At 47.2% G+C, this 20,592-nt stretch overlaps 2 protein-coding genes across 6 annotated transcripts; one reads left to right on the top strand and one right to left on the bottom strand.

The window, feature by feature from the left end:
* Positions 1–1,546: 1,546 nt before the first annotated feature.
* TRADD (TNFRSF1A associated via death domain) lies at positions 1,547–11,082 on the bottom strand. Its single transcript, XM_075101734.1, has 4 exons — positions 10,941–11,082; positions 8,115–8,392; positions 6,212–6,404; positions 1,547–4,899 (listed from the first exon to the last, which is right to left on the bottom strand). The coding sequence occupies exons 1-4, from the start codon at positions 11,080–11,082 to the stop codon at positions 4,592–4,594; spliced, it is 921 nt and encodes a 306-aa protein (XP_074957835.1). The 3' UTR covers positions 1,547–4,591.
* Positions 10,968–20,383, top strand: FBXL8 (F-box and leucine rich repeat protein 8). Of its 5 annotated transcripts, XM_075101727.1 has the most exons (4): positions 10,968–11,108; positions 12,769–12,968; positions 17,904–18,136; positions 18,641–20,383. In XM_075101727.1, exons 2-4 carry the CDS (start codon positions 12,774–12,776, stop codon positions 19,614–19,616), a joined length of 1,404 nt encoding a protein of 467 aa, XP_074957828.1. In that variant the 5' UTR covers positions 10,968–11,108; positions 12,769–12,773; the 3' UTR covers positions 19,617–20,383. The 5 variants fall into 5 exon arrangements, with proteins under 5 accessions (XP_074957828.1, XP_074957827.1, XP_074957830.1 ...); XM_075101726.1 differs by lacking the exon at positions 10,968–11,108 and having other exon boundaries at positions 12,671–12,968; XM_075101729.1 differs by lacking the exons at positions 10,968–11,108; positions 12,769–12,968 and adding an exon at positions 13,592–13,999.
* The last annotated feature ends 209 nt before the right edge of the window (positions 20,384–20,592 follow it).

Raw genomic sequence — 20,592 nt, 5'->3', positions numbered from 1 at the left:
TCAGTGGCTTTGAAACTCAATCCAGAGAAGAAAAAAAAATAGGTTTTGACTCCAGGCCTTAAATAGCCTTACCACTTGAGCCCATCCCTGTACAAAAGACAAATGGCCAGACCCTTGTCTGTAAAGCAGTGAATCTCACCAGTTTCATGTACACACTCCAATATGTGGGTTAGACTGAAGAAACCCTTTTGACTCCAGTTCTAGTATCTCCTCAGTTTAAGGTGTACAACAGCAGAGGTTCACGGCTATACCAGAATTTTCAGTTAAACTAAACCAGCAGTTTAAGTGAATTTGAGGCTCCTCATTGCTGTATGTGCTCACTTTTGGTTTCAGAGTCTGTGGGCAGCTGCTGGGGTGTGACTCGGAGGTGGCTCTAAGGTACCTTTCAAAACCTCAGAGGGCAGGGGACACAGTGACCTAGGCAGCAGGATGGCTTCTCGATGCTGAACTGGATTTTGAAATGAGTGGCAAAATTAACAGGTAAGGAAAAACTGGGAAAAGACCTTTGTCTGGAGCAGTGTCTGCACCAAGCACTTATCCCCTCTATGAACAAGTAGTTTCCCTCAGCTCTAAGCCTACATGCTTTTTGGCCTTATGTTCTCCACATCTTGACAGCTGTGCAAAGTATATTCTATTTTCTGCCTCAGCTTCTCCCACATTTTGAAATGGATGCAGCTCTGAGGCTTCCCAGCTACGAAACTCCAGGAAACTCTTTTATTTGGAACACTCATTTTTCCATAAAGCTCTGTCACCTGCAGTGCTGTGACATTAGCGCCCCATTTTGCATTAAAAATAAACCAGACATGTATCTCTTCAATGGTGGAGCTGAAGTTGAAAATGGAAACCTAGAAAGTGTTGTTGCAAGCTGTCAACATTTGTTTTTAATTTGACTTGCTATGAAAATCTGGAAGAAAATTTTATGATTTCTTTAAGGCCCAGCTCGTGACTTTTTAAGCACTTCCGATCAGTAATGCTGAACCTTTTCCTTATTTTTGAGTCAAGTACTGTTTTCACCTGACAAACTGGTCTCCTATAAGCAGTTGTGGCATGTGAGAACTGAAGCCATTGGAAGAAAGCACCTTCCCTACCTGCCTGATGGTGCATCGTCATCTTCAGCAGATGAATTAATCTATGGTGTATTTTTAACAAGCATCTAAGAGGGTTAATGTTGGCCTTTCACTGACTCTACCCTCCAGGAGAGTTTGTTATTTTTCCTTCATGGCAATTTTGTATCAGGGCATACTCTCACGTTTACTGCTATCAGATGCCTCACATCAAAGTGTATCTGGTGAGCATTTTAACTTTTGCTTTCCTTTTTGTTACTATCCCGTTGACCACTGTAGCTCAGCTATGCCGAAACAAATCATTCAAATTCTCCTTTGGATGGATATTTTCATTCTTTCTGGCAGACTGAAAGGGGCCTCCTTCAAATCTGAAACACTGCTAAAACTACAAAAACAATCTGTACCACAGAAAAGCCCTCTTGGATTCCTTCCTGTAAGCACATTTTGGCCTGGTTTCAGCTGTTTGTTTTATACTTCATCTATTTCTTTTTTTTTTTTTTTTTATATGCAACTGAATAGCATCTTCATTTGCTTTTAATATCACATGCTGGTTTGCTGCATGGTTGATTCTGAAACATCACCACCCCCCTATATATATATATGTATTCACACACACCCCAAATATCTCAATACATAGAGAAGAGCTGTTGTGGGATAAGGCCAAATTCAGCAGCAGCAGCACTGCCCATGGTTTATCTCGCACACTAGACATCAGCTAATCGGTATAAATAGTAGTAAGGGAGCGTCGCTTGCATGTCTGGCATCTGAGTAGGTGCAGTGTGTGTGCAATTAACGTTGCACAGGCAAGGAAGAAAGCATGACTGTGCTCCTCTTCCAACAGCATGACAGCCAAGCAGTCACCAGGGGTCCTTTAGTATAGCCCTTGGTCTAGCATATAGCACTGAGTTCCTGGTGTATCAGCAAGTATCCCCAACATCTAACTCCTTCTTCAGTTCTATTCATTGCATTACTATCTGAGGTAAAGACATGCCTCTCATTTCTTCAACAAATCTCTGCTAATGTTTTTTCCTTTGTGAGTGCTTCTTCCTTCCCTGCATGATGGAAGTTCCCTTGTCTTTGCACACTGGTGAAAAACTGCTGTCAAATCTTCTGGGTAAAACAGAAGTAAATTCAGAGTTGAGCCCCACCCAAATGCCAAATCAATGCAAATTACATTGTATAGTCATGATCCCATTGATCTATTTCATTCTAAGGCTTCTGTGGAAATTGTCTCTATCTGTTTGTGCCAGATAATACTAAAAAACCCTACTCCTCTAGCAGGAAGGAGTCCGCTTGAGACCAGAATCGAGTTTTCATTGCATCTAATGACTGATCATGGAAAAGAAGGTATGAAACAGCCCCGCTATAGTCCCAAACCATGCCATGTGCTCAAGACAGTTCCACCATGGAATATCACTGGAAAACCCTCTTCCTTCGAATCTCTGCATTAAAGGCACCTGTGAATGCTGTTAAAAATTATGATATTCCAGAAAGGTTGCCAGGAGCTCCAGCACTTAATGGCACTTTTGAGAGGGAATCTGTGAGTAAGAGGAAACACATACGCCAGTTGCTGGCAGAGGAATAAAATGCACAAGGTATGCATTAAGAAAAAAGCATTCCTGCTTAGGCCTCTGTAATACAGTAATAGCAGCAAAGAGGTTTTTTTGGCCTCGAAGTAGATGCTGAATAACAAGCCTTTCTCATTTTGAACATTAACAGATGCTATAAAAGCTAGCAGTTCTCACTACTCAGCGGCTGCCTAATACATGAATAACTAGTTTGAGAGCTTAGAAATATTCACTACAAACAAGACAGTAGGCTATACATATAACCTTGTTTTCTAAAAAATAATTTTGCAAAATCAAGAGCAAACCCTCTTGCTGTTAAAGTAATTTTCAAGTTTCTGATTTTTTTGGTTGGTTTTGTTTGTTTGTTTTTGTTTGTATTTTGTTTTGTTTTTGTTTGTTTGTTTTTAAGTACCATTTGCCAGGTGGGTTGCTGCCAGACAGAGTTCCCATGTTGGGATCTGGCAGGAAAGCTAAACACTTTGAGGTATGGTTCCAGAGCAGCCTAAACTAACTCAGATCAGCATCGCTGTGCTGGTCCCAAAAGCCAAACTGTCAGAGATATAATTGGTTCATTTTGGGAAGCGCACTGGTACTACTGGAAGGGAGCAGGTAGGACATGGAGCAGGAATGGCGGAGATGAGACTGCAACAGCACTGATGTAGAATACCTTAATAAAAGGTCACGGAGCTGCAGCCTTTGTAGAGGTGGTGCCTGCACGAAGTCCTGCTTCCCCTGACATTAAGGGAAAGATAGAAACAGGTTCACTCACACTCTGAAAATATTCTCCCCATCTTTGAGCCCCTCCATTTCCTTTCCACACTGTGTAAGTAACCTTGGGGATTCAAAATCTACAGAAAAAAGCTAGGTTCCTCAGGCTTATGCTGAGGAACACAATGCTCAGCACGTCTGAGGCATGTGGACCCCAATTGGGTAGAAGCTGGCCATCTCAATCCTCCTGACTGGGTCTTCAGTTAGTTGATGCTCACAGCGTGTGTTTTAGCAGAAGCTAAGGGAGCGGCACCGGTCCCAAGAGCGTGGATCTGAGCCCAGGTTACATCCCGCCTCACCAAATAACAGATTTGACTCCAGGAAGGATTAGGATGTGAGTTGTGGCTTAAAAGGCCATCAGGGTTTGCCTGTCTGAAAGCTGGTCCTACCATGACTGCCAGTAGCCTGATACTTGCGTGTGCACACAGGCTTTACATGTGCTGGCAGAGCCACCCTCTGCATATGAAATAATTTCCAAGGCCCACCAGCTATTCCCACAGATGGGAAGGGCAAGGAGAGATAGAATTATTGAAAAAGGATAAGTAAAAACATATCATGAAAGCATAGGGAATATGTCGAAGGTAATCAAACTGTTCTTCATGGGACCCATGTCATGCTAGACACTTGTTGCTTTGTTAGGGGCAAAGGTGTAAACTCTGCTCTGTTGCAGTCTTCATCAACCATACCAGGAGAGAGCCAGCTTCTCCCACTGAAACTGAAAGCACAATTTAGCCCTGGGGTTTGGGTGCTTTGTCCTTCAAGCCATTTTTAACCCTCAAAATCAGGGCAGGAAAATCCAGGCACAGTGGCCAATACCCAATTGTCACACAGTGACAAGACCACCAGGGAAAGGCTCTGGGCAAATCCTGACTCTTGTGAGACACGATAGCATTAGCTATCCTCTCCAGTGAAGCTGGCAGGCTGAGGGCTGGTGGTTAAGAAGAGAGTGAAGGCACTAGCAGCCAGCTGGTCCAAGAAGATTGCTGAGCTCTGTGGGCTGGGATCAGGACAGTATGTGACGCTGTAACACACAGTAGAGCAGCAGTTCCAGTCTGCACTCCACAGGTAACTTGCTGACTAGGAGTCTGTTTAACTCCGAGCTCTGTGTTTGGCATTTCACAGAGGCAGACTCCCTCAGGTTGGTGGGAAAGAGCTAAGCATGATATAGTCAATATATAATTGTCCACTGCTTTAGGAGCAGTCCTCGTTGGAATGGAGGCCCAAGAGCTCCTCAGCCAAGCTGATGAGACCATTTTCTTCCAGGGCTGCGATCAGCCGTGCTATTGTAGCCTTCTTCCCCTCCGACTGGATAAATCTGAGAAGCAGCTGATAGGCTTGTTCGTATAGTCCTTCTCGGTCATATTCGAGGGCCAAGTTATCAATGACGGGATCACGCAGGGCCCGGCAGTTCTTCTGCAAAGAGCGGCCCACTTGCTTCCATTTCTTGGATACAAGTTTGGCAAATTTCTGGTGGTCGTCTGGTGTGAGCGTTCTGTTGGCTGAAAAGGACAGAGGGCAGATAAAGCATAGGGGTTTCATGGCTAGTGTGACGCAGCTCAGGCCAGTCCAATTTTGCTCAATATTCTGTGGAGCAGGAAATCTCTTCAGTGTCCACAGCATGTTATTAAACTGCTGTGGAGCTGCTCTGCTTGTCCTCCGATGTTTTAACACTAGGGCAGCACTGTGAGTTTGGAGCAGAGCAGCAGCAAAGCTGAAGGGACTGCCCCGGCGGGGGGTCATGCACATGGTCTGCGTGCTCTGATGGCGTTCCTCTATCACTTGGAAGGGAATATCAGCTGGAGTGAGCCTCACTGCTCAGGGTCTCCCTGCTCTCCGTGTGGAGACATGTCCACTCTCCATGTAGCCAGCCATCCCTCAGGGCACTGCTGGTGCCTTGGGTGGCAAACTGTAGCACATGGTGACACACTTACCTGCTCACAGCCCTCTGCCCTGGCACATTGGAGCTCCCTGCTGTGCTCAGACAGTTCCCTTACTGAAATCCTTCCATGACATCAGAATATCCAGGCTTGACCCCACCCTGCAAGCTTGGCAAAGCCTATTTTCCATTTTTCTCCCTGCCTCCCCCTCTCCAGGATGGGACTGTCCAGTGGTTTCCCAGAGCTTATTTTTTTTCTGACGGACATAATCTTTATTTGTTGCAGCCTTTCAAAAGCAACTTGGCAAGGCCTTTCTGAGCAAGTCCCCTGTTCCCTACCTAAGCATCCTCAAAATACTGAAATACAGACAGGAGCTCTCTCCTTAGATGTTTAGCACTGGAGACTGTATACACAGCTTAAACACACTCAGAAATTATCTAGCTGAGATCAAGCTAAAATTGCTATGTGAGACTATCTGAAAGCTCTCTGTAGGGGACAGACCCCAGAGAAAGCCAGTGTACTGCAGGGAGCCTGGACAAATCAGTCCTGGCTGCAAGTGGGGCTGATAGTGTCCGTAGTAACTTTCCCAGTCTTATTCCAAGCTATACTATTAACTCACCTCAACCAAATGATGTGGAGGAAGAGAACTATTTTGTATTCTTCCTTTCAGTATTAAGGAGTTTTAAAATGTGAGGAACCTGGAAGGCTCTCAAGTATCTGGGTCTGTGCCACCCCAGAAAGAAAACAGGCTGAGCCCTGACCTGAAGTAGTATGGCAATATCTCAGGAGTATTGTAATTCCTTCCTTGTGGGATGCTGGGAAATCCTTGATTTATATCTGAGGTAGATCCCAATATGTAGTCATGTTAATCCTCTCTCTTGGGCTTTGAGGCAAGGAAGACCAAGGGCTCTCTTGGTCAGTTCTAGCTACTCACCGAACACTTGTCCCTGAAAGAAGAAGGTGACTTGTGGGGAAAGGGAGCTGCCTCGAGATGGATAAGGTAGAGATGGGGAGTTCAGAGACGTGCAGTCTTTTACAGCCTTGTTGTTGTTGATGCTTTGGTGAACAATCAGGCTCTTGAGGCATTCCTCCAGCTCTGTGATTTCCTCATCCCGCAGGCGGTCAGGCTGTAATGCAAATGGCATCAGTGATTCATGCCAGCTCCACCACCTTGCAAAGCTGTGGATGCTTAGCTGGAAGGCGCAGCTTATGATGGTGTCAAGAGGTGAGCAATGAGCTAGCTATAGCCTGAGTTGTAAAGTGATCAAATGAGATAGTCTAATGGAGTTCTGGCTATAAATTTGTGAATTTGAATCTGAAATATGTTAGGAAATAGGCACTCTCTTCCCCCCCTCCCCGGGTTTCTCACATGCAGCAGCGAGCACTTAGAAGTTGCACAAAACTGCTACTAGTCCATGATTATTTTCAGCAGCTCTCGGCAAGAATTAGGGTGCACCAACTTACTTCACATGAGGGTCAGACTCACAGAATGGGACAACCTGATCGAACCGCTCATGGCCACCAAAGCAGGCAGCTCCTGCTACTCACCTCCTCTCTCTCTGCCCCTCCACTACCTAAACTTTGTTCCTGGATTCTCGCCAAGCCAGTTTTTCTCACTAACCAAGAGAAAACTAGTCTGACCTCCAAAAAGCAGGTAATGAGAAAAGGAGTAAAGGCGGCAAAGCACCTGGGAAGAGTCAAACCTGGCAAGTGCTCTGACTCAGTCTAGTGTTTAGCTCACTTACAGCAGGTTGGTACCCAGCACTGCCCTCAGTCAGTGACAGCTGTGCCCCAGTGTAATCTTTCTGACTGTTGCACTGTTAGGCAGACTGAGTCAGTTTTGGGGAACTGAGAATAAGCTCATCTCTTTTGTCCAGTCAGCTAGTTCAGCAGAGGGAGGGAGCAGCGAGCAGAAGTTGACATGGTATGGGATATCACATGATGTTTGGTCCAGGGCTGAAAGGTTTGCATTTCATTCTCTGTGCTTGCAGAAAAGCAACCTGACAAAACATGCTCTTGTGCCTAATCTTCCCAAGTAAATGGTGACTACCTATTTCTCAGGACCACCTCAGGGGAACCAGAGCTATAAGGTATTGCTAGTTCCAGGAGGAAAAAAACGAGGAGAGGAGAAAGGCAATGAGTTTAATCGCTCCAAGTTTAGTCACCTTGGTTTTGTGGTGAGACAAGATCTCACTGTTCTTGCTAGCAGGATTAGAGTGCCAGCGCTGAAGTGTGTGATGAGCTAGACGTTAGATATTGCCCCTGAGAGAGAGACTTTGCGTTCACAAGGGCAGCCTGTTCCTGCTGGCAGCAGATGCTGTCTGTCCCCACTCTGTCAGAAGTTGTTGGTATATTGTGCAGAGTGTTTGCACTCACACTCATTTCTAGGTGCCAGTTACCATTGCTGTTCTCAGAGGAGGTGGTGTGTGAGGCGGGGCAGAAAGGTGCTAAGCAGTGATCATTCCACACAGGATCACTGCCCTCTCTGCCTGCCTCACAGGTGTATTGAGGCACACTTGTTTGTGCTCTCAGCTGCACCTTGTATAATTCCTCATCTTAGTGGTGCTAACAGCCACACTAATTGTTATACACAGAAAACACACTGATTTAGCAGAACCTCTGTAGGCTGCTTCAGTAACTCTATTGCCCTTCCAGAAAAGTGCACGGTTCTTTTCTGGGGAAGGGCAGAGTTGTTTCTCCATATTACACTTGAGAACTGAAGAATAGAGAAGTCAACAACCCAGCATGCTGCAGCAAAGCAATATCTGTGCCTGCCTTCCTGAGTCCTGTGCTACTGCTCCTCATTGCTGCCTGGCCTCCCTCCCTCTCTCATTCACCTTTTCTCTGTAGATGCACTCGAGGCAGCGATCCTCATCCTTCAGCATGTTGTCAAGGTGCTCATTGCCAGCCTTTAGCTCCATTTCAAGAGGCACTGTAGTCATGGCCAAGAAGAGCTGGAGGTGATTCTGGAGGGACTCCTGGAGTGCTCCTTCCCGGTAACTCTGCAGGAACCGGCGGCAGTTCTCCTGCTTGCAGAACTTGAGCTGGACTATCAGGTGCGGATGGCTGCAGTGCACTTTGAGCATGTCCACACCATTCACACTGCCGGTGGAGTCTGGCAGGGAGAAGTGAGCAGAGTCACTACCTAGACATGAGACAGACAACCCAGACCCACTCCCATCCACCACCAAGCCTGCAGTGGCGTAGCTTTTGAATTCTCTTCTCTCTGTGATCAAGTCCTCTGGGATGCAAAACCTGTATGTAAAACCAAGGGGAAAGGATTACGTTTTTGCTGCCCTGCCACCATCAATTCCCATGAAGTATGGTGTCCAACTCAAGCCATGTGGTACTACACCCCAGGTAATCATCCCAAAACTGTTCATTAGGGGAGATTTTAAGTCTGAGGTTCTGTTTCCAGGACAGAAATGGTTACGCTGAACTGGTAGCACAGGAAAGTTTTTATAGACGAAAGTGCATAGTTCAGCTCAATGCTGACAGTCTTCCATCCTTGTCACTGGAGTTTTATGCAGTGATGAAGGTCCTGGAAAGAAACCCAGTGTTTCCTCACCACTCCATGTCTAGAGGTAACTTTTGGCTGGCTCTGAGCCTTCAACATGTCTCACAAGTGGCAAATGATAGATCCAGCCAAGGGAATTAGGTTGCTTGAGATTGAGCCTTGACTTGTTAAGCTCTTTGTCACAGAGAATTATTAATGGTAAAATGTGAGCAAGGAGAAGCTAGGGATGTACCCTCTAACATTAGTGCAGGGGGAGCACAAATGACATAGACAACAGAAATTGTCCAGGCCTTCATTCTTCCTTCTCCTGGCAAAATTTCGTTTTGACTAGCTGTGCATATTGACCTTGTCTCCACAGAGGTTTTATATGCTGCTGATGATAGTTTAGAGTATGTGTTTTTCTCTTTTTTGCAGCAGAGGCCTGTGAGAGGCTGGCTGTACTGCTTCTAGACATGAATAAACCTCTTGGCCTGTTGTTGCACAGGCCCGTACAGAGGTACCAGCTCAGACTGGCACTACATCAGGTATTTCTAAAACATGGGTCATGGCATTATTTAGACATGCTTGGAGGACAATCCCACTGCAAAGCAGACTTGTGTGCTCCATGTTAGGCAGGACAAGTGACCTGGCATTTAAAAGTATGTGATCTAACAGTGGCTTTAGAGGGTTTACTGAATCCTGGTTGTATCACAAAGTCTAGTTTGGACCAGATGTGTAACTGAGACATGGGCTCAGCACCTAGGAAAGGCATTTTAATTCACTGTGGTTGACCAGAAATGTCTTTTTATTGCTTCCTTCATGCTTTGTTTTTCATGAGTGCTGGTTAAACAAAAGCTTCCATAACAGGGTAAGAGGGCTGGGGAGCGAAAAGCTGCACAGACATGGAAACCTTTATGAATGGGTACAAGACAGCTGCAAATCTACCTCAAAAGAGAGGACTTTGCACACATTTCTTCATGAAAGTTCAGACAGCTTCAGACTTCATGTCCTTTTTAGGTCTGAATAAGCATGGTAGGATTCAGCATTTTTGTGGGCTTTCCTTTAAATGTGTGAGCAGATTCACATTCCAGTGACACAAAGCAGCCATAAATCGAGCCTAACTGGACAACTGCATCAACCTTCCTGCTGCTTCGCATCTTTGGCTCAAGCTGCAAGATGAGCAGGCCTGTATTGGATAAACTAGCCGACTTTGCTAGACTGATGATCGCCAGAGGAAATTACAGTATAGTTACACAAGCCCAGTTAAACAAGATAGGCTCAGCTGTGTGACAGATAAAGAACACCATGAGTGTCCTTCTAGGTAAATATGATAAACTCTTAAAATTAACTATTATTCTGAAGTTAGCTTGCATCTCAAGCCCTTTTCTGGTGTAAATAGGATCATGTACAGCTGAAGCCAATGTAATTGTCCCTGTTTCTATCAGAAAACAACTTATACTGGCCATCATTCATTTTAAAAATTGGTTTCTGAAAGCACAAATCATGTTTCTGTGGTGGTATAAAGACAGAAATTAAATCTTCTTTCATAGCAATTGCAATCTTTTCCCCTCTTATATAAATGGGTTTAAACAAACATTCATAAAGTAGGATAACTTGTAGGATAGTTCAAGTTGGAAGGAAGCCCAGGAAGTCTCTAGCCCAACCTCCCATGCAAAGCAGGGTCAGTTCCAAGGTCAGACCAAGTTGTTCAGGACTTTTTCCAGTCCTGTTCTGAAAACCCCCAAGGATGGAGAATACACAGATGCTTTGGGCAACTGCTTGACTGTCCTCACGGGGAAAAATGTTTGTCCTTATATCTGGTGTCTACCTCTCATGTTTCAATTTATGCCTGCTATCTCTCATTCCCCATGCACCACTGTGAAGAGTGTGGCTCCATCTCCCTGTCCCCGTAAGTATTGGAAGCCTGTTGGTAGATGCCCCCCAAAGCCTTCTCTTCTCCAGGCTGAACAGGTCCAACTCCCTCAGCCTTTCCTCACAGGACAAGTGTTCCAGTCCCCAGCCATCTGCTGAACTTGCTCCACTTTGCTGTCTTCCCTAAATACAGTGAACACCAGCTTTCCTTACACAAGAGTGTGAGATTAAAGAAAGGCATGGCATTGCACAAAGAGATGAGAGAGCATGCCAAGATATCAGAGAGGATGAGTACCTGCTAATGCCAGCTTCAGTGCCTTGAACACACTAGGTTTCTTCTGGGAGCTTTCGTAGAGTGATGGCAGAACAATAGACTTGCATGTGGACTGGAGGAAGAGATAAGCACTGCCGATCCAAGGAGCAGAGCTGCCTGCCATCTTCAGCACCCTACAAAATCACACAGGTGAGCTGAGAGACCATAGGGAAAATTGCCTGATGCTGGATGAGTGCTTACAGCAACCACTACATGCAAGCATGGTGGGATTATGGAGATTTATCCCTATTTCCTAGAGGTGGTGGTAAAGTTGTTAAAGCAAGCGTAACCTTTAAGGAGTTGACAGTTATTCTGTAAAGCATAGCACAGTGGGACATGGTACCCTGCAGACTCAGCTCACAAAGCTCTGCATTCGTTTTCCACTGCAGCCCGTTCATTTTATAGTTCAAAGAGACTCTGAAGCAGAGAGTTTCAGGCCTCACGCCCAGCTGAGATGCATAACTGGGGTGCTCCAGGGAGCACCCAGCAATCTTGGTTCTGGCATGTTCGCACAGGCTGAAGCCCTACGGCAGGCAGAGGCGTTTTGCCCAAGGTCCTGGTCCCCTGGTTTTCCTCACTAAAGGATATATTACAGAGCCCAGGGCTATCCCTTTGCTTTACATACTAGCTCATTTATTATTCTACTCCCGCTGTTCGCCTCTTGCAGCAATGCACCTAGAAGATAGCACATCCATCTCTCTGTATCACGCCTGTTCCTCTCTGGCCAGCAACTGCAACATTTACATCTAACGCAGCTGGACCCAACTCTGTTCCCAAGGCAAAGACAAACCAAAACTCCTCCCAGGGTATGGATATTCAGAATGGAAAAACTGTGCCTTATTGGGCAATGCCAGACTGAGCTGTGACAGCTGGAGAGCACATATCTGACAGCCCAGGAGAAGGCATTGCCACTTCTCCCTTCTGATGTGTACACAAACTGCCTAAGTGTGTCTGTGAGCTGGTCACCGCAAGCTCTCCACAGCTGCTCCCACAGAGCGTGCCACTTGGAGCCAGCCCTTTCATCACACCATAGTGATAAGTAATTTGGGGCTTTTGGCTCAGCCCCTGTCCCAAGTCCTATCCCCTTTCTCTGACTACTTGCTTGCACCTCTGTCACACCATCAGCTGCTTCTCCACAGGCACCCCTTCCTTCCTGCTTTCTGCCCTGTTGCTCAACTCCAAGAGCCTTCCCCTGGCTGGCAAACACCAGCCAGATAATTGCTTGCTCCAACAGTGTCCCCCTCTTCAGATGTCCTTTAGATTGTGGGTGTGAAGATCTTTTGTCACCAGGGGCTGCCAGACGAAGAAGGATGACCTTCCATGGACTGGCTGTCCTCCAGGTGATAGCTGGAGCTGGGAACCATCTTTATCCCTTGCAGCCCATCAAACAAGGACACTGGGATGCATGGCCCACCTTGTTTCCTTACTGTAAACTTGAACTGCGCCCAGCACAGGAGCCTTTTGCTTCTTCAGAAAATACAGGAAATAACCAGTGAATCATAAAATTCACACTGAACTGAAGGAGTTCAAGAAGTGCCTGCAGAGTGCAGGAGTGTTTCCAGGCCATGGGCTCTCACATCACACATGCCTTTAGTAAAAGCATCATGTAAAGAAGAAAGGAAGATGCATTGCTGCTGCAGTCCAGGTCTGGTCTGAGCCTCCAAACACCAGGAAGTTTGGGATCTGGGCACCTACCTCCTAGCATCACCTACCAGAAGGAAGGTAACAAAAAATCTGAGTAACACCATGGAAAACTACAGATGTGGAATATTTAAAAGATTTAACCCACAGAAAAATTTATCTTTTGCAGTACAAATGCCTGAGAGCTCCCTACCAGCCCAGAGGCACATACGAAGTACAAGGACCCTGCTTCATTCTGCTCCCATCACTTCAGCCTGGGCCCTGCTGCTCGTGAACCCTTTCCCCACACAGACGAGGTTCTCACTCCCTCAGCAACCGCCTGGTTCGATTCAGCAACATGGAAATTACACCAGGCTTGCCAAAACTCAGGTAAGGCACCCATTGCTGTCGTGCCTCTGCAGCGTTATCCCAGCGGGCGAGTTTTCCAGCCCAGCGAGCGCTGCCCCATCTCGGCAGCGGGGATCTCTCGCTGTGCGTTTGAGCGGCAGCGGCGGGTCAAACCGCCCTGGGGTGCTTTAGGAAAACCATCCCGAGGCGGTAAGTAACGTATGGGACCATCGTTATTGCCTTTTCCGCCGACTTTTGGCACGTGTCAGCCTGCTGAATTCCTGTAAAAGACTAACTGGGAGGCGCCGTCTTTATTTTAAAGGAAAAAGAGCCACCGGCCCTGGGCACGGCCGGGCTGTGCCGCCGGTGGGGACACCACGTTTTCGCCGGTGCCTGCATGCCCCCGCCGGCACAAACCCCGGGGCCTGCTGACCCGCCCCGGCACCGCCGTCCTGCGCCGAGCGCACCGGAGGGGCCCCGACAGCCCAGCCCTTCCCCGGCCCGGCCCCCGCCTCCGTCGCCCGCAGGGCCCAGCCCCGCGCTCCCTGCCCCAGCCCCGGCCCTCTTCCCCGCCCGCCCGCGGCAGTTCCGGGACCCTCCGGTGGCTCCGGCCGGTTTTACCTTCTGCCACCGTCGCCGACCGGCCTCGGCGCCGCCACTTCCGCCTCTGCGCGGCTCCGGGCGGCGGCACCGCCCGCTGCTCCGCCGACACGGGCCGGGAGGGCCCCCGGGCGGCCCCGGCGGCGGCCGGCTCGGGAAGCGGCTGCGCGCGGGCGGAGGCGGGGGGTTTAACGGAAAAGCGACAATCGAAGCGCAACGGGTAGTCCACTTTCCGTGAATATCTTCCGTTTTTCTTGCTCTGCCCCCTAAAACAGCCCCGAGAGCTGGATGTTGCTTCCATCCGAAGCCGGCGCCAAGGCCAGCCGACAGGGACGGGTGCTGTTTGCTGAGGAGGTCTGGAACGGTTCCTGGCCGTGCCCTGACGCCTCCAGGTCCCCGCACCACAGCGCGGCTGGTGGCTCCGGGGGCGGCTGAATGCCCACCCAGCTTCGGCCGCTTGGTCACCCGTGTAGGTGAGGATACATAAGACGGGCAGAAACGACTGTTCAGGTAGCTTAAGAGCTGCCCGCTGGCTGGGACTGGGTGCGCGCCCTTGGTCCGTTAAGGGTGGAAGAAAGTAGGGTTTTTGAACCCCCTGTGTAGTTTGTGGCTGACGACACTGGAAGGCTGGCAGGTCCTGGCTGGCACTCTTTATTCAGCTTTCCACCGTGACACTGCTGACGAGGGTGAATGCTGGAAATGAAGATTGTGGGGTTAGTAATTACTGAGCAGCTCTCAGACTCTCCCTTCCTTGGAACTCATTTTGAAAAGGTGTCCTAGGATAATTTAATTGTGGAATGCAGTAGCTCTACAGCATCTGTAACAGCATCCAGGGGTGTCTGTTTGCTCATGGAGAGGTGAGGGATTAATGATGTGGAGTTTCCTTCTGCAGGCAAACCCAGCAGGCTCGGCAGGCAGGTAGGGACGCCTCGGCTGGTCCTCGCATCTGCTACAGGACCAGTAAGATGTTGGTGTCAATACAGCCGCTGAGTTCTGCTGGGTATTCTGGTTTAGTCCTTCCAGCAGTGATACCTGAACGGTCTCCTGCCTCTTTCTGAGCCGGGTGAGGCTGTGGACTCCGCTGTGCACCTCTGACGAACTGAACAGACAGTTAGAGAGAGTAAAGCAGCTTTTCCTGAGTCCATGAAAGGTTCTGTGGCAAGCAAAGCAAGGAGCTGGATTTGGGTCTCCATCGCTCAACCTCAGGTGGGAGCCTCCTGCCCAGGCTGCATTTGCCTTGTATAGCTGTCCTCCTGCGAGCAGAGGCCTAACAGCAGCCCCCCTCTTTGTCTCCAGATGGTGAGAAGCTAGCAAGGACCTGGGGCCAGATTTTGTGCCCACGTGCTAAGCTGCCATCACACTGGCTTGGCTGTTGGTTTGCGCAAACTCCCTGGGGAACTGAACTTCAAACAAAAGCGGAAAGCATTATAAAACACTTTTTTATATATATATATATATAAAAATATATATATAAATACCTATGTATTTAATGCTGTTTTACAGCAACAGTATTTTAATAATATAAGCAAATTTGTTTGCCAAAGGAAAAATATAATTGAAATAAATCCCTGAAGGGGTTAATCCCAGCTGGCTCTCCTGGTTGCTCACCTTTACAGTGTCAGGCCTTGGCGGGCAGGCAACACCCGCAGCCCCTTTCAGGGTCAGTGGCCTGGTGATGCCAGCACTTCTGGAAACTGGACATTTACTTGCTGACAGACTAAGCACCAACTTGTGAGTTCAAGTGTTTAAGGGTTAATGGGGTGAAATGAGCCCAGACATCCCAACCTTCTCCTGCAGAAGACAGGGTGAGTTGCTGTTGGCACCATCACCCACCCGTGTCCCATAAACTTTTCTCCTAGAAGCTAATTTGTTCGCTGTATATTGAGGGGGTAAAAAGGAAAGGTAAAAGGGTGGCTGAGACCCGGGTTTCTCTTCCACTAACCCTTGCTAAGTGTGTGCTTTCTGGGAGCATCCCGTGCAGTGAAATCAAAGTGTTTGATAAGCACTTGGAGTTTCACCCTGTTGTTTCCTGCTTGGGAAGTAAAAGATGCCAGTGCAGGGAGGGTTCAATGGCGTGCCTGCTTGGGGAATGCACGGCTTGGGGAACACAGGCTCTCCCTCAGCCTGGCGGCTGCTGGGGATTCAGTGCTGGGGCCCTGCAGGGAAGTGGGGTGTTAGGTAACTTTGGGGGGGGAGGGTGCTGAAAGAGGAGGAAAGCAGGGCTATTAATCTGTGCATTCCCATAAAGGATAGCGCAGCATCCCGGCTCCCACCCCGTGGGCAGGAAAGGTGCCTCTCATCTGTTATTTTTGGCATCTCCTCCTCCGCTCCTCCCTCTGGGGTGCAGCGGGGTTGGGAGCCGCAGGCGGGGAGCACAGAGGAAGACAGGCCCTCCTCCGAGAGGTACGGTGCGCCCCTTCCCAGGCTGGCGGGGTCTGCGTGGGGCTGGGGAGGGCGCTGTGGCGGGGGGCTTCCCCCTCGCTGCTCGGCTCGCAGGGAGAGAGGCGGCTAGGCCTGCGCTCGTTGGGCGTCTCGCCAGGCTGCAGCGCCGCCTGTTCCTGTTTGGGCTGCCGGCCGCTCACTCTCAGCCAGCGTCTGCCTGGCTTCCTCGGGGCCTGCTGGGCTGAGAGCTGATGAAGCTCGGTGCAGCAACCAGCAGCGCTCCTCCATCGTGTGGTTAATAAAGTTCAGAGATCCTTCACGGCTTATGAGATGCGGTCTGACCCCGGCTGTCCTCACCAGGGCAGGCACCCAGGGTGGGGCAATGCCAATCCACAGCGTTCACAGAAACATGAACCGTGCTCCTCACTGACTCAAAGCCATGCGATTATTTAAAGTAACAGTAATAATTTTGCCTTTCTGCCTGCCTTCCTGCTCTTGGGCCATATTTTTAAGTTTTTCCAAGCCATCGCCATGGCTAGAAATGCACTAATGCACCTTTACTTTCTAAGAGGTTCAAGATCCTTTTCATGTGTCTCCAAGGGCTTTAAGGAAAAATATCATAATGAAAATGAAAGGATTTCATGTAGGGCAAAGAGCAGTTTAACATTTTGCCAGACATGTATTAGAGACTCTATTAAAAGCAGCCAAAAGTAGAAGAGCAGGGTCCGAGCTGGCAAGGTGATTGTCAGAGAAAATGACAAACGATAGTGAGTTCCCAGGAAGGAAGGAGCACTGTATTGCTTGGTCGTTCTGGCTCAGAGGTGGGTGGAAAGGGGGTTGTCACTGATATGATAGTAGATAAGATAGTATAGCTGCTATGCTACTGCTACCGCACACTCAAAATAATGAGTCACACTTCAAAGCAGCATATTCTAGAAAAATGTGCAATTGTGCTCCTCTCGGCATTATGCTTTTTGTACCACTACTCCATACTTGCTTCATGTTTTTCCACTATTTCCCTACTTCGAGGATATCTATAAGCAAAGGGTTTTCATTCAGATGAAACCTGTGATGCTGAGATAATGCTGTAACTCCAGGTCCTGGGCCTTCAGAAGCAAGAGGGCACGCCATGAAATTCAGAGGGAGATTGTGAGACTTGGCCCAGTGCTAGCCTAGGAAGGGGATTGCTTGCATTTAAAAACCCCTCACTTGTTTATGAGAGGGTTGAAAAAATATGTCATGCTGGTAGTTTTACTTGTGCAGAAATCTAAAAGGTAGGTACAACACATTCTGGAAGAAGATGAATGAAAAAGTTAAGTAATGGTCTGATGCTATGAACCTCAGCCTTTTTCCCAGGTGCTTGTTCTTTTGCATTGTAGTTCACATGAAGGGTTAATCAAAATATGCTTTTCTGTTTCTAAGTCAGACGAGTATAAACACTATTTCTAAGAACTGGAATCACAGTAATAAAACATTTTTTTTCTGAACTGTCACATCTCATGACAGGAAAGGACCACTTTAATTAAGCCACCGGTTTCAGCTATAGATCTTCTGTTTCACCATCAGTAAAAAATGGATATGTGAGGCTGTTTTCTGTGCAGGGCTTCTGCTTGCAAAGAGGTTTTCCTCCCCCACAGTTTGAGAAATCTGTCTCAGCTTTTTGAATACCAGTGCAGCAGTACTAGAAAATTCCTTTGCATTTTTATTACTCAGAGTAGCAAAACCCAACTGCAGGAAAAAAGGCTGCCCCCCCACCCCCAAGGTTTGATCTGACATCTTTAACTCTTGTAAAATATCACGCATCATCTTAGGTTTGATTGAAAAAATGTGCAAAAGAGATTTTCCTCATTTTTCTGTTCAATTTAAAATTTTGGTGAAATTTCAAATTTGAAAAAATTTTGACCTCCTCTGTGATCCAGTTGCATTGGTTTAATTTGTTAAATAAATCCTAATGTGTGTGTCTTTATCTTTGTTTTGTTTTGTCTTTCTGAACAGGGACTTCTGAGAATTAATTGCAATTTTGGAAGTTTTTCCCATTATTTAAACCTGACTGAATCGGCAAAAATGCCTGCTACGGTTCCAGAACTGTGGAATTACATCCCAGAAGAAGTCCTCAGGCAAATTTTCTATTATCTTTCTCTTCGAGATAGATACACGGTCTTCCAGGTATGCAGGCAGTGGGCTACAGCTGTTTCCTCTAGCTCTGTTTGGCATTACACAGAGATCAGGTAAGAGGACTGCGTTTCTAATGTCCAAGCATCTATGCAGGCATAGCTAGATCATTCTGTTTTCAGTGCCTGTCAAACGCTTACACCGCTCTTCTGTGACGTTATTGACATTAATTGTGACTTCTATGTGTGATATAATCTTACATGACTAGCACCTTTTTATGTAAGAGAGAAAGTTGTGTTATATGCTGGGGGTTTTTAATTGCTGCTGATGATTTGGCATTTATGCTTTAAGTTGCCATTTGAAAATGGCAAGAGACAGTAACTAACTAGTCAACTTCATCATGACGCTTACTTCTCTGATGGGTTTTTCTGGGGACTGACTCCTTTCACCACCTGATTCCTTCGGTGTTTGGCCTTACAGTGACTCTCCAGGCATCAGGTGAGAAGAAGCGTCTGGGGAATCTGTTGATGTTTGCAGAAACGCTAGTAAAGGAGAGTATCTGCTCTGTAGTTGCTCAACTCAGCATTCACAGTGACTAAGAGTTTGTATTACCCTTCCAGCTGTGACTCAGAGGATGAGGAAGGCATGCTACAGAGCCTGCTCCAGTTCCTCAGCCAAATAAAACACCTAAAGATTGTGTTTGACCAGTCCAAGGAGGTCAACCGGAAGAATGTGACACGCATTTTGGATGTCTTGGCAAAACAGAACCACAAACTGCAGCAGCTGTGCATTGTGTGCCGTGGGGAGAACCCCTACTTTTACTCTGGCCAGGACATCCTACAGAGCATACGGAATATATGTGACACTAAAAACCAGATACATCTTCAGCATATTGATTTTCGAAAAATGCCCTTCACTCTTGATGGTGAGCTTGTTGAACTCTTAGCTACCGCCAACCCAAACTTGCACAGTTTGTTCATCAACAACCGGACCCTGGTATGCAACGTGGCACCAGACACCATTAGGAAAGTTCTCAGAGCATGCCCCAGACTCTCAGCCTTGGGGGTTTACTATGCCAGTTTGTCTGACGATGTATTTCAGGAACTGCTCAAGCCCGAAAGAGCAGCTTTCACCCATTTAGACATTTTCTGTGAGCGCCTGGACAAATACATACCAGTCATCTCAGAAGAACTCTGGGCTGCTGTAAGTCAAAAGCATCCTCAGCTCTGTATAGACCTAGAGTTTGATCATACAGTCCCTGCCTGCAAAATACCACTGATCCTAAAACCGAATATGCCTGTGAGCACACTGCAACTCAATACCTATAACTACATGGTAAATCAGATTAGGTTTGTGACACAGAGCTACAGCAGTACTTTAAAGAAGCTGACACTGCAAACCACGTCCTCAGAGGACTTAAATTCCTCACTAGTAGATCTGGCCAGACAGTGCAGAAATCTGTTGGAGATCCACTGCTACTGTGTGGTCAGCCAGGAGGTGGTAGAAGCGTTCCTCACGCACTGCCCCAGTTTGAAACAGTACACTCTGAAGGTCACCAAGGAACGGCACCCCTGGAAACCCATAACAGTTCAGTGACCTGCTCCTACTGACTTCTTGGGGAAATTGTGGGGATCTGCGAGAGGGCAGGGAAAGAAGTTTTAGGCTATAAGGAAAACACTGCAAAATGCTATTTGCAGTCATTGAGAACGTGCCATTTCAACAGCACTGGCTGTTACATATGATACACACCTGTTCTGCCGGCCAAGCATTTACACTCAAATGTAACAGAGAAAGGGTTACAGAGAAATAGAATTCCTCTCTTTTTTTCCTTAATTTTCTTTCTTTCTTTCTACTACTCTTGTGGCATTTCAGTGATGGTGAGATCACTCGTTATCCAGCTTGGAGGGATATAACAGCAGCTGAATTATATCAGGAAATACAAGCAGGACAAAAAGCGCTTAAGGAAAAGCATTGACAAGGTAGTAATAAAAGGCACGTGGCCTGCAAATTCCCTTGTCCATCTTGTCTTTCTGTTGCTCGGGAATACTGATTTCCAGGTTATAATTTGAATGACTTCTGCAAAGGCCTTTGCTTTCATTACATTGTTAGTGTTTCTTAGGACAATCAGGAGTATTAACAGGTTTTGAATCTGATGTCTGCATTCACATGCAAATTATCTTGCATCTGAGTTAGGATATGTGTGTGTGGTTCTGTTGTACCAAAGATTTTGGTAAATGTTATTTGAAGAGCAGTTTCTGAGCTGAAATGATCCTGGCATAAAGTGACACTGCGAGCACCTATTAGAGCTATCTAAAGCATTTATTATAATAATAATAATAAAATAAAGCATATTGTCATCTAGATTCTATGTGTAGCTGTTTTCATCACCCTCTCTTCTTACCTAAGAGCCCAATTGTTTCTCTTGACAAATAACATGGGAGCTGTAGCCAAACCAACTTAAAATTTTGACTTTTCAAAGATGTGCAGCCCTGAGGTCTGGCCAGCCCTTGTTCATCTGTGCCAGCCAAAGTTTAGGACAAGAAAACTCCAAAATAACAATTCAGGTGCTTTC

The sequence above is a fragment of the Phalacrocorax aristotelis genome, chromosome 8, assembly GCF_949628215.1.
Source record: "Phalacrocorax aristotelis chromosome 8, bGulAri2.1, whole genome shotgun sequence".
Lineage (NCBI taxonomy): Eukaryota > Metazoa > Chordata > Aves > Suliformes > Phalacrocoracidae > Phalacrocorax > Phalacrocorax aristotelis.
The sequence above is the reverse complement of the archived record's forward strand: the minus strand, read 5'-3'. Positions and strand labels throughout refer to the sequence as shown.

Excerpts from the sequence above, each read along its gene's own strand:
- TRADD (XM_075101734.1), bottom strand. The coding sequence starts at position 11,082 with ATGGCAGGCAGCTCTGCTCCTTGGATCGGCAGTGCTTATCTCTTCCTC. Across the intron at positions 8,393-10,940 it reads ACTGAAGCTGGCATTAGCAG|ACTCCACCGGCAGTGTGAAT; the intron begins GTACTCATCCTC and ends TCTCCCTGCCAG. Across the intron at positions 4,900-6,211 it reads CTTTCAGGGACAAGTGTTCG|CCAACAGAACGCTCACACCA; the intron begins GTGAGTAGCTAG and ends TGTCCTTTTCAG.
- FBXL8 (XM_075101726.1), top strand. The coding sequence starts at position 12,705 with ATGGAAAACTACAGATGTGGAATATTTAAAAGATTTAACCCACAGAAA. Across the intron at positions 12,969-17,903 it reads CCAGGCTTGCCAAAACTCAG|GGACTTCTGAGAATTAATTG; the intron begins GTAAGGCACCCA and ends CTTTCTGAACAG. Across the intron at positions 18,137-18,640 it reads TGGCATTACACAGAGATCAG|CTGTGACTCAGAGGATGAGG; the intron begins GTAAGAGGACTG and ends TTACCCTTCCAG.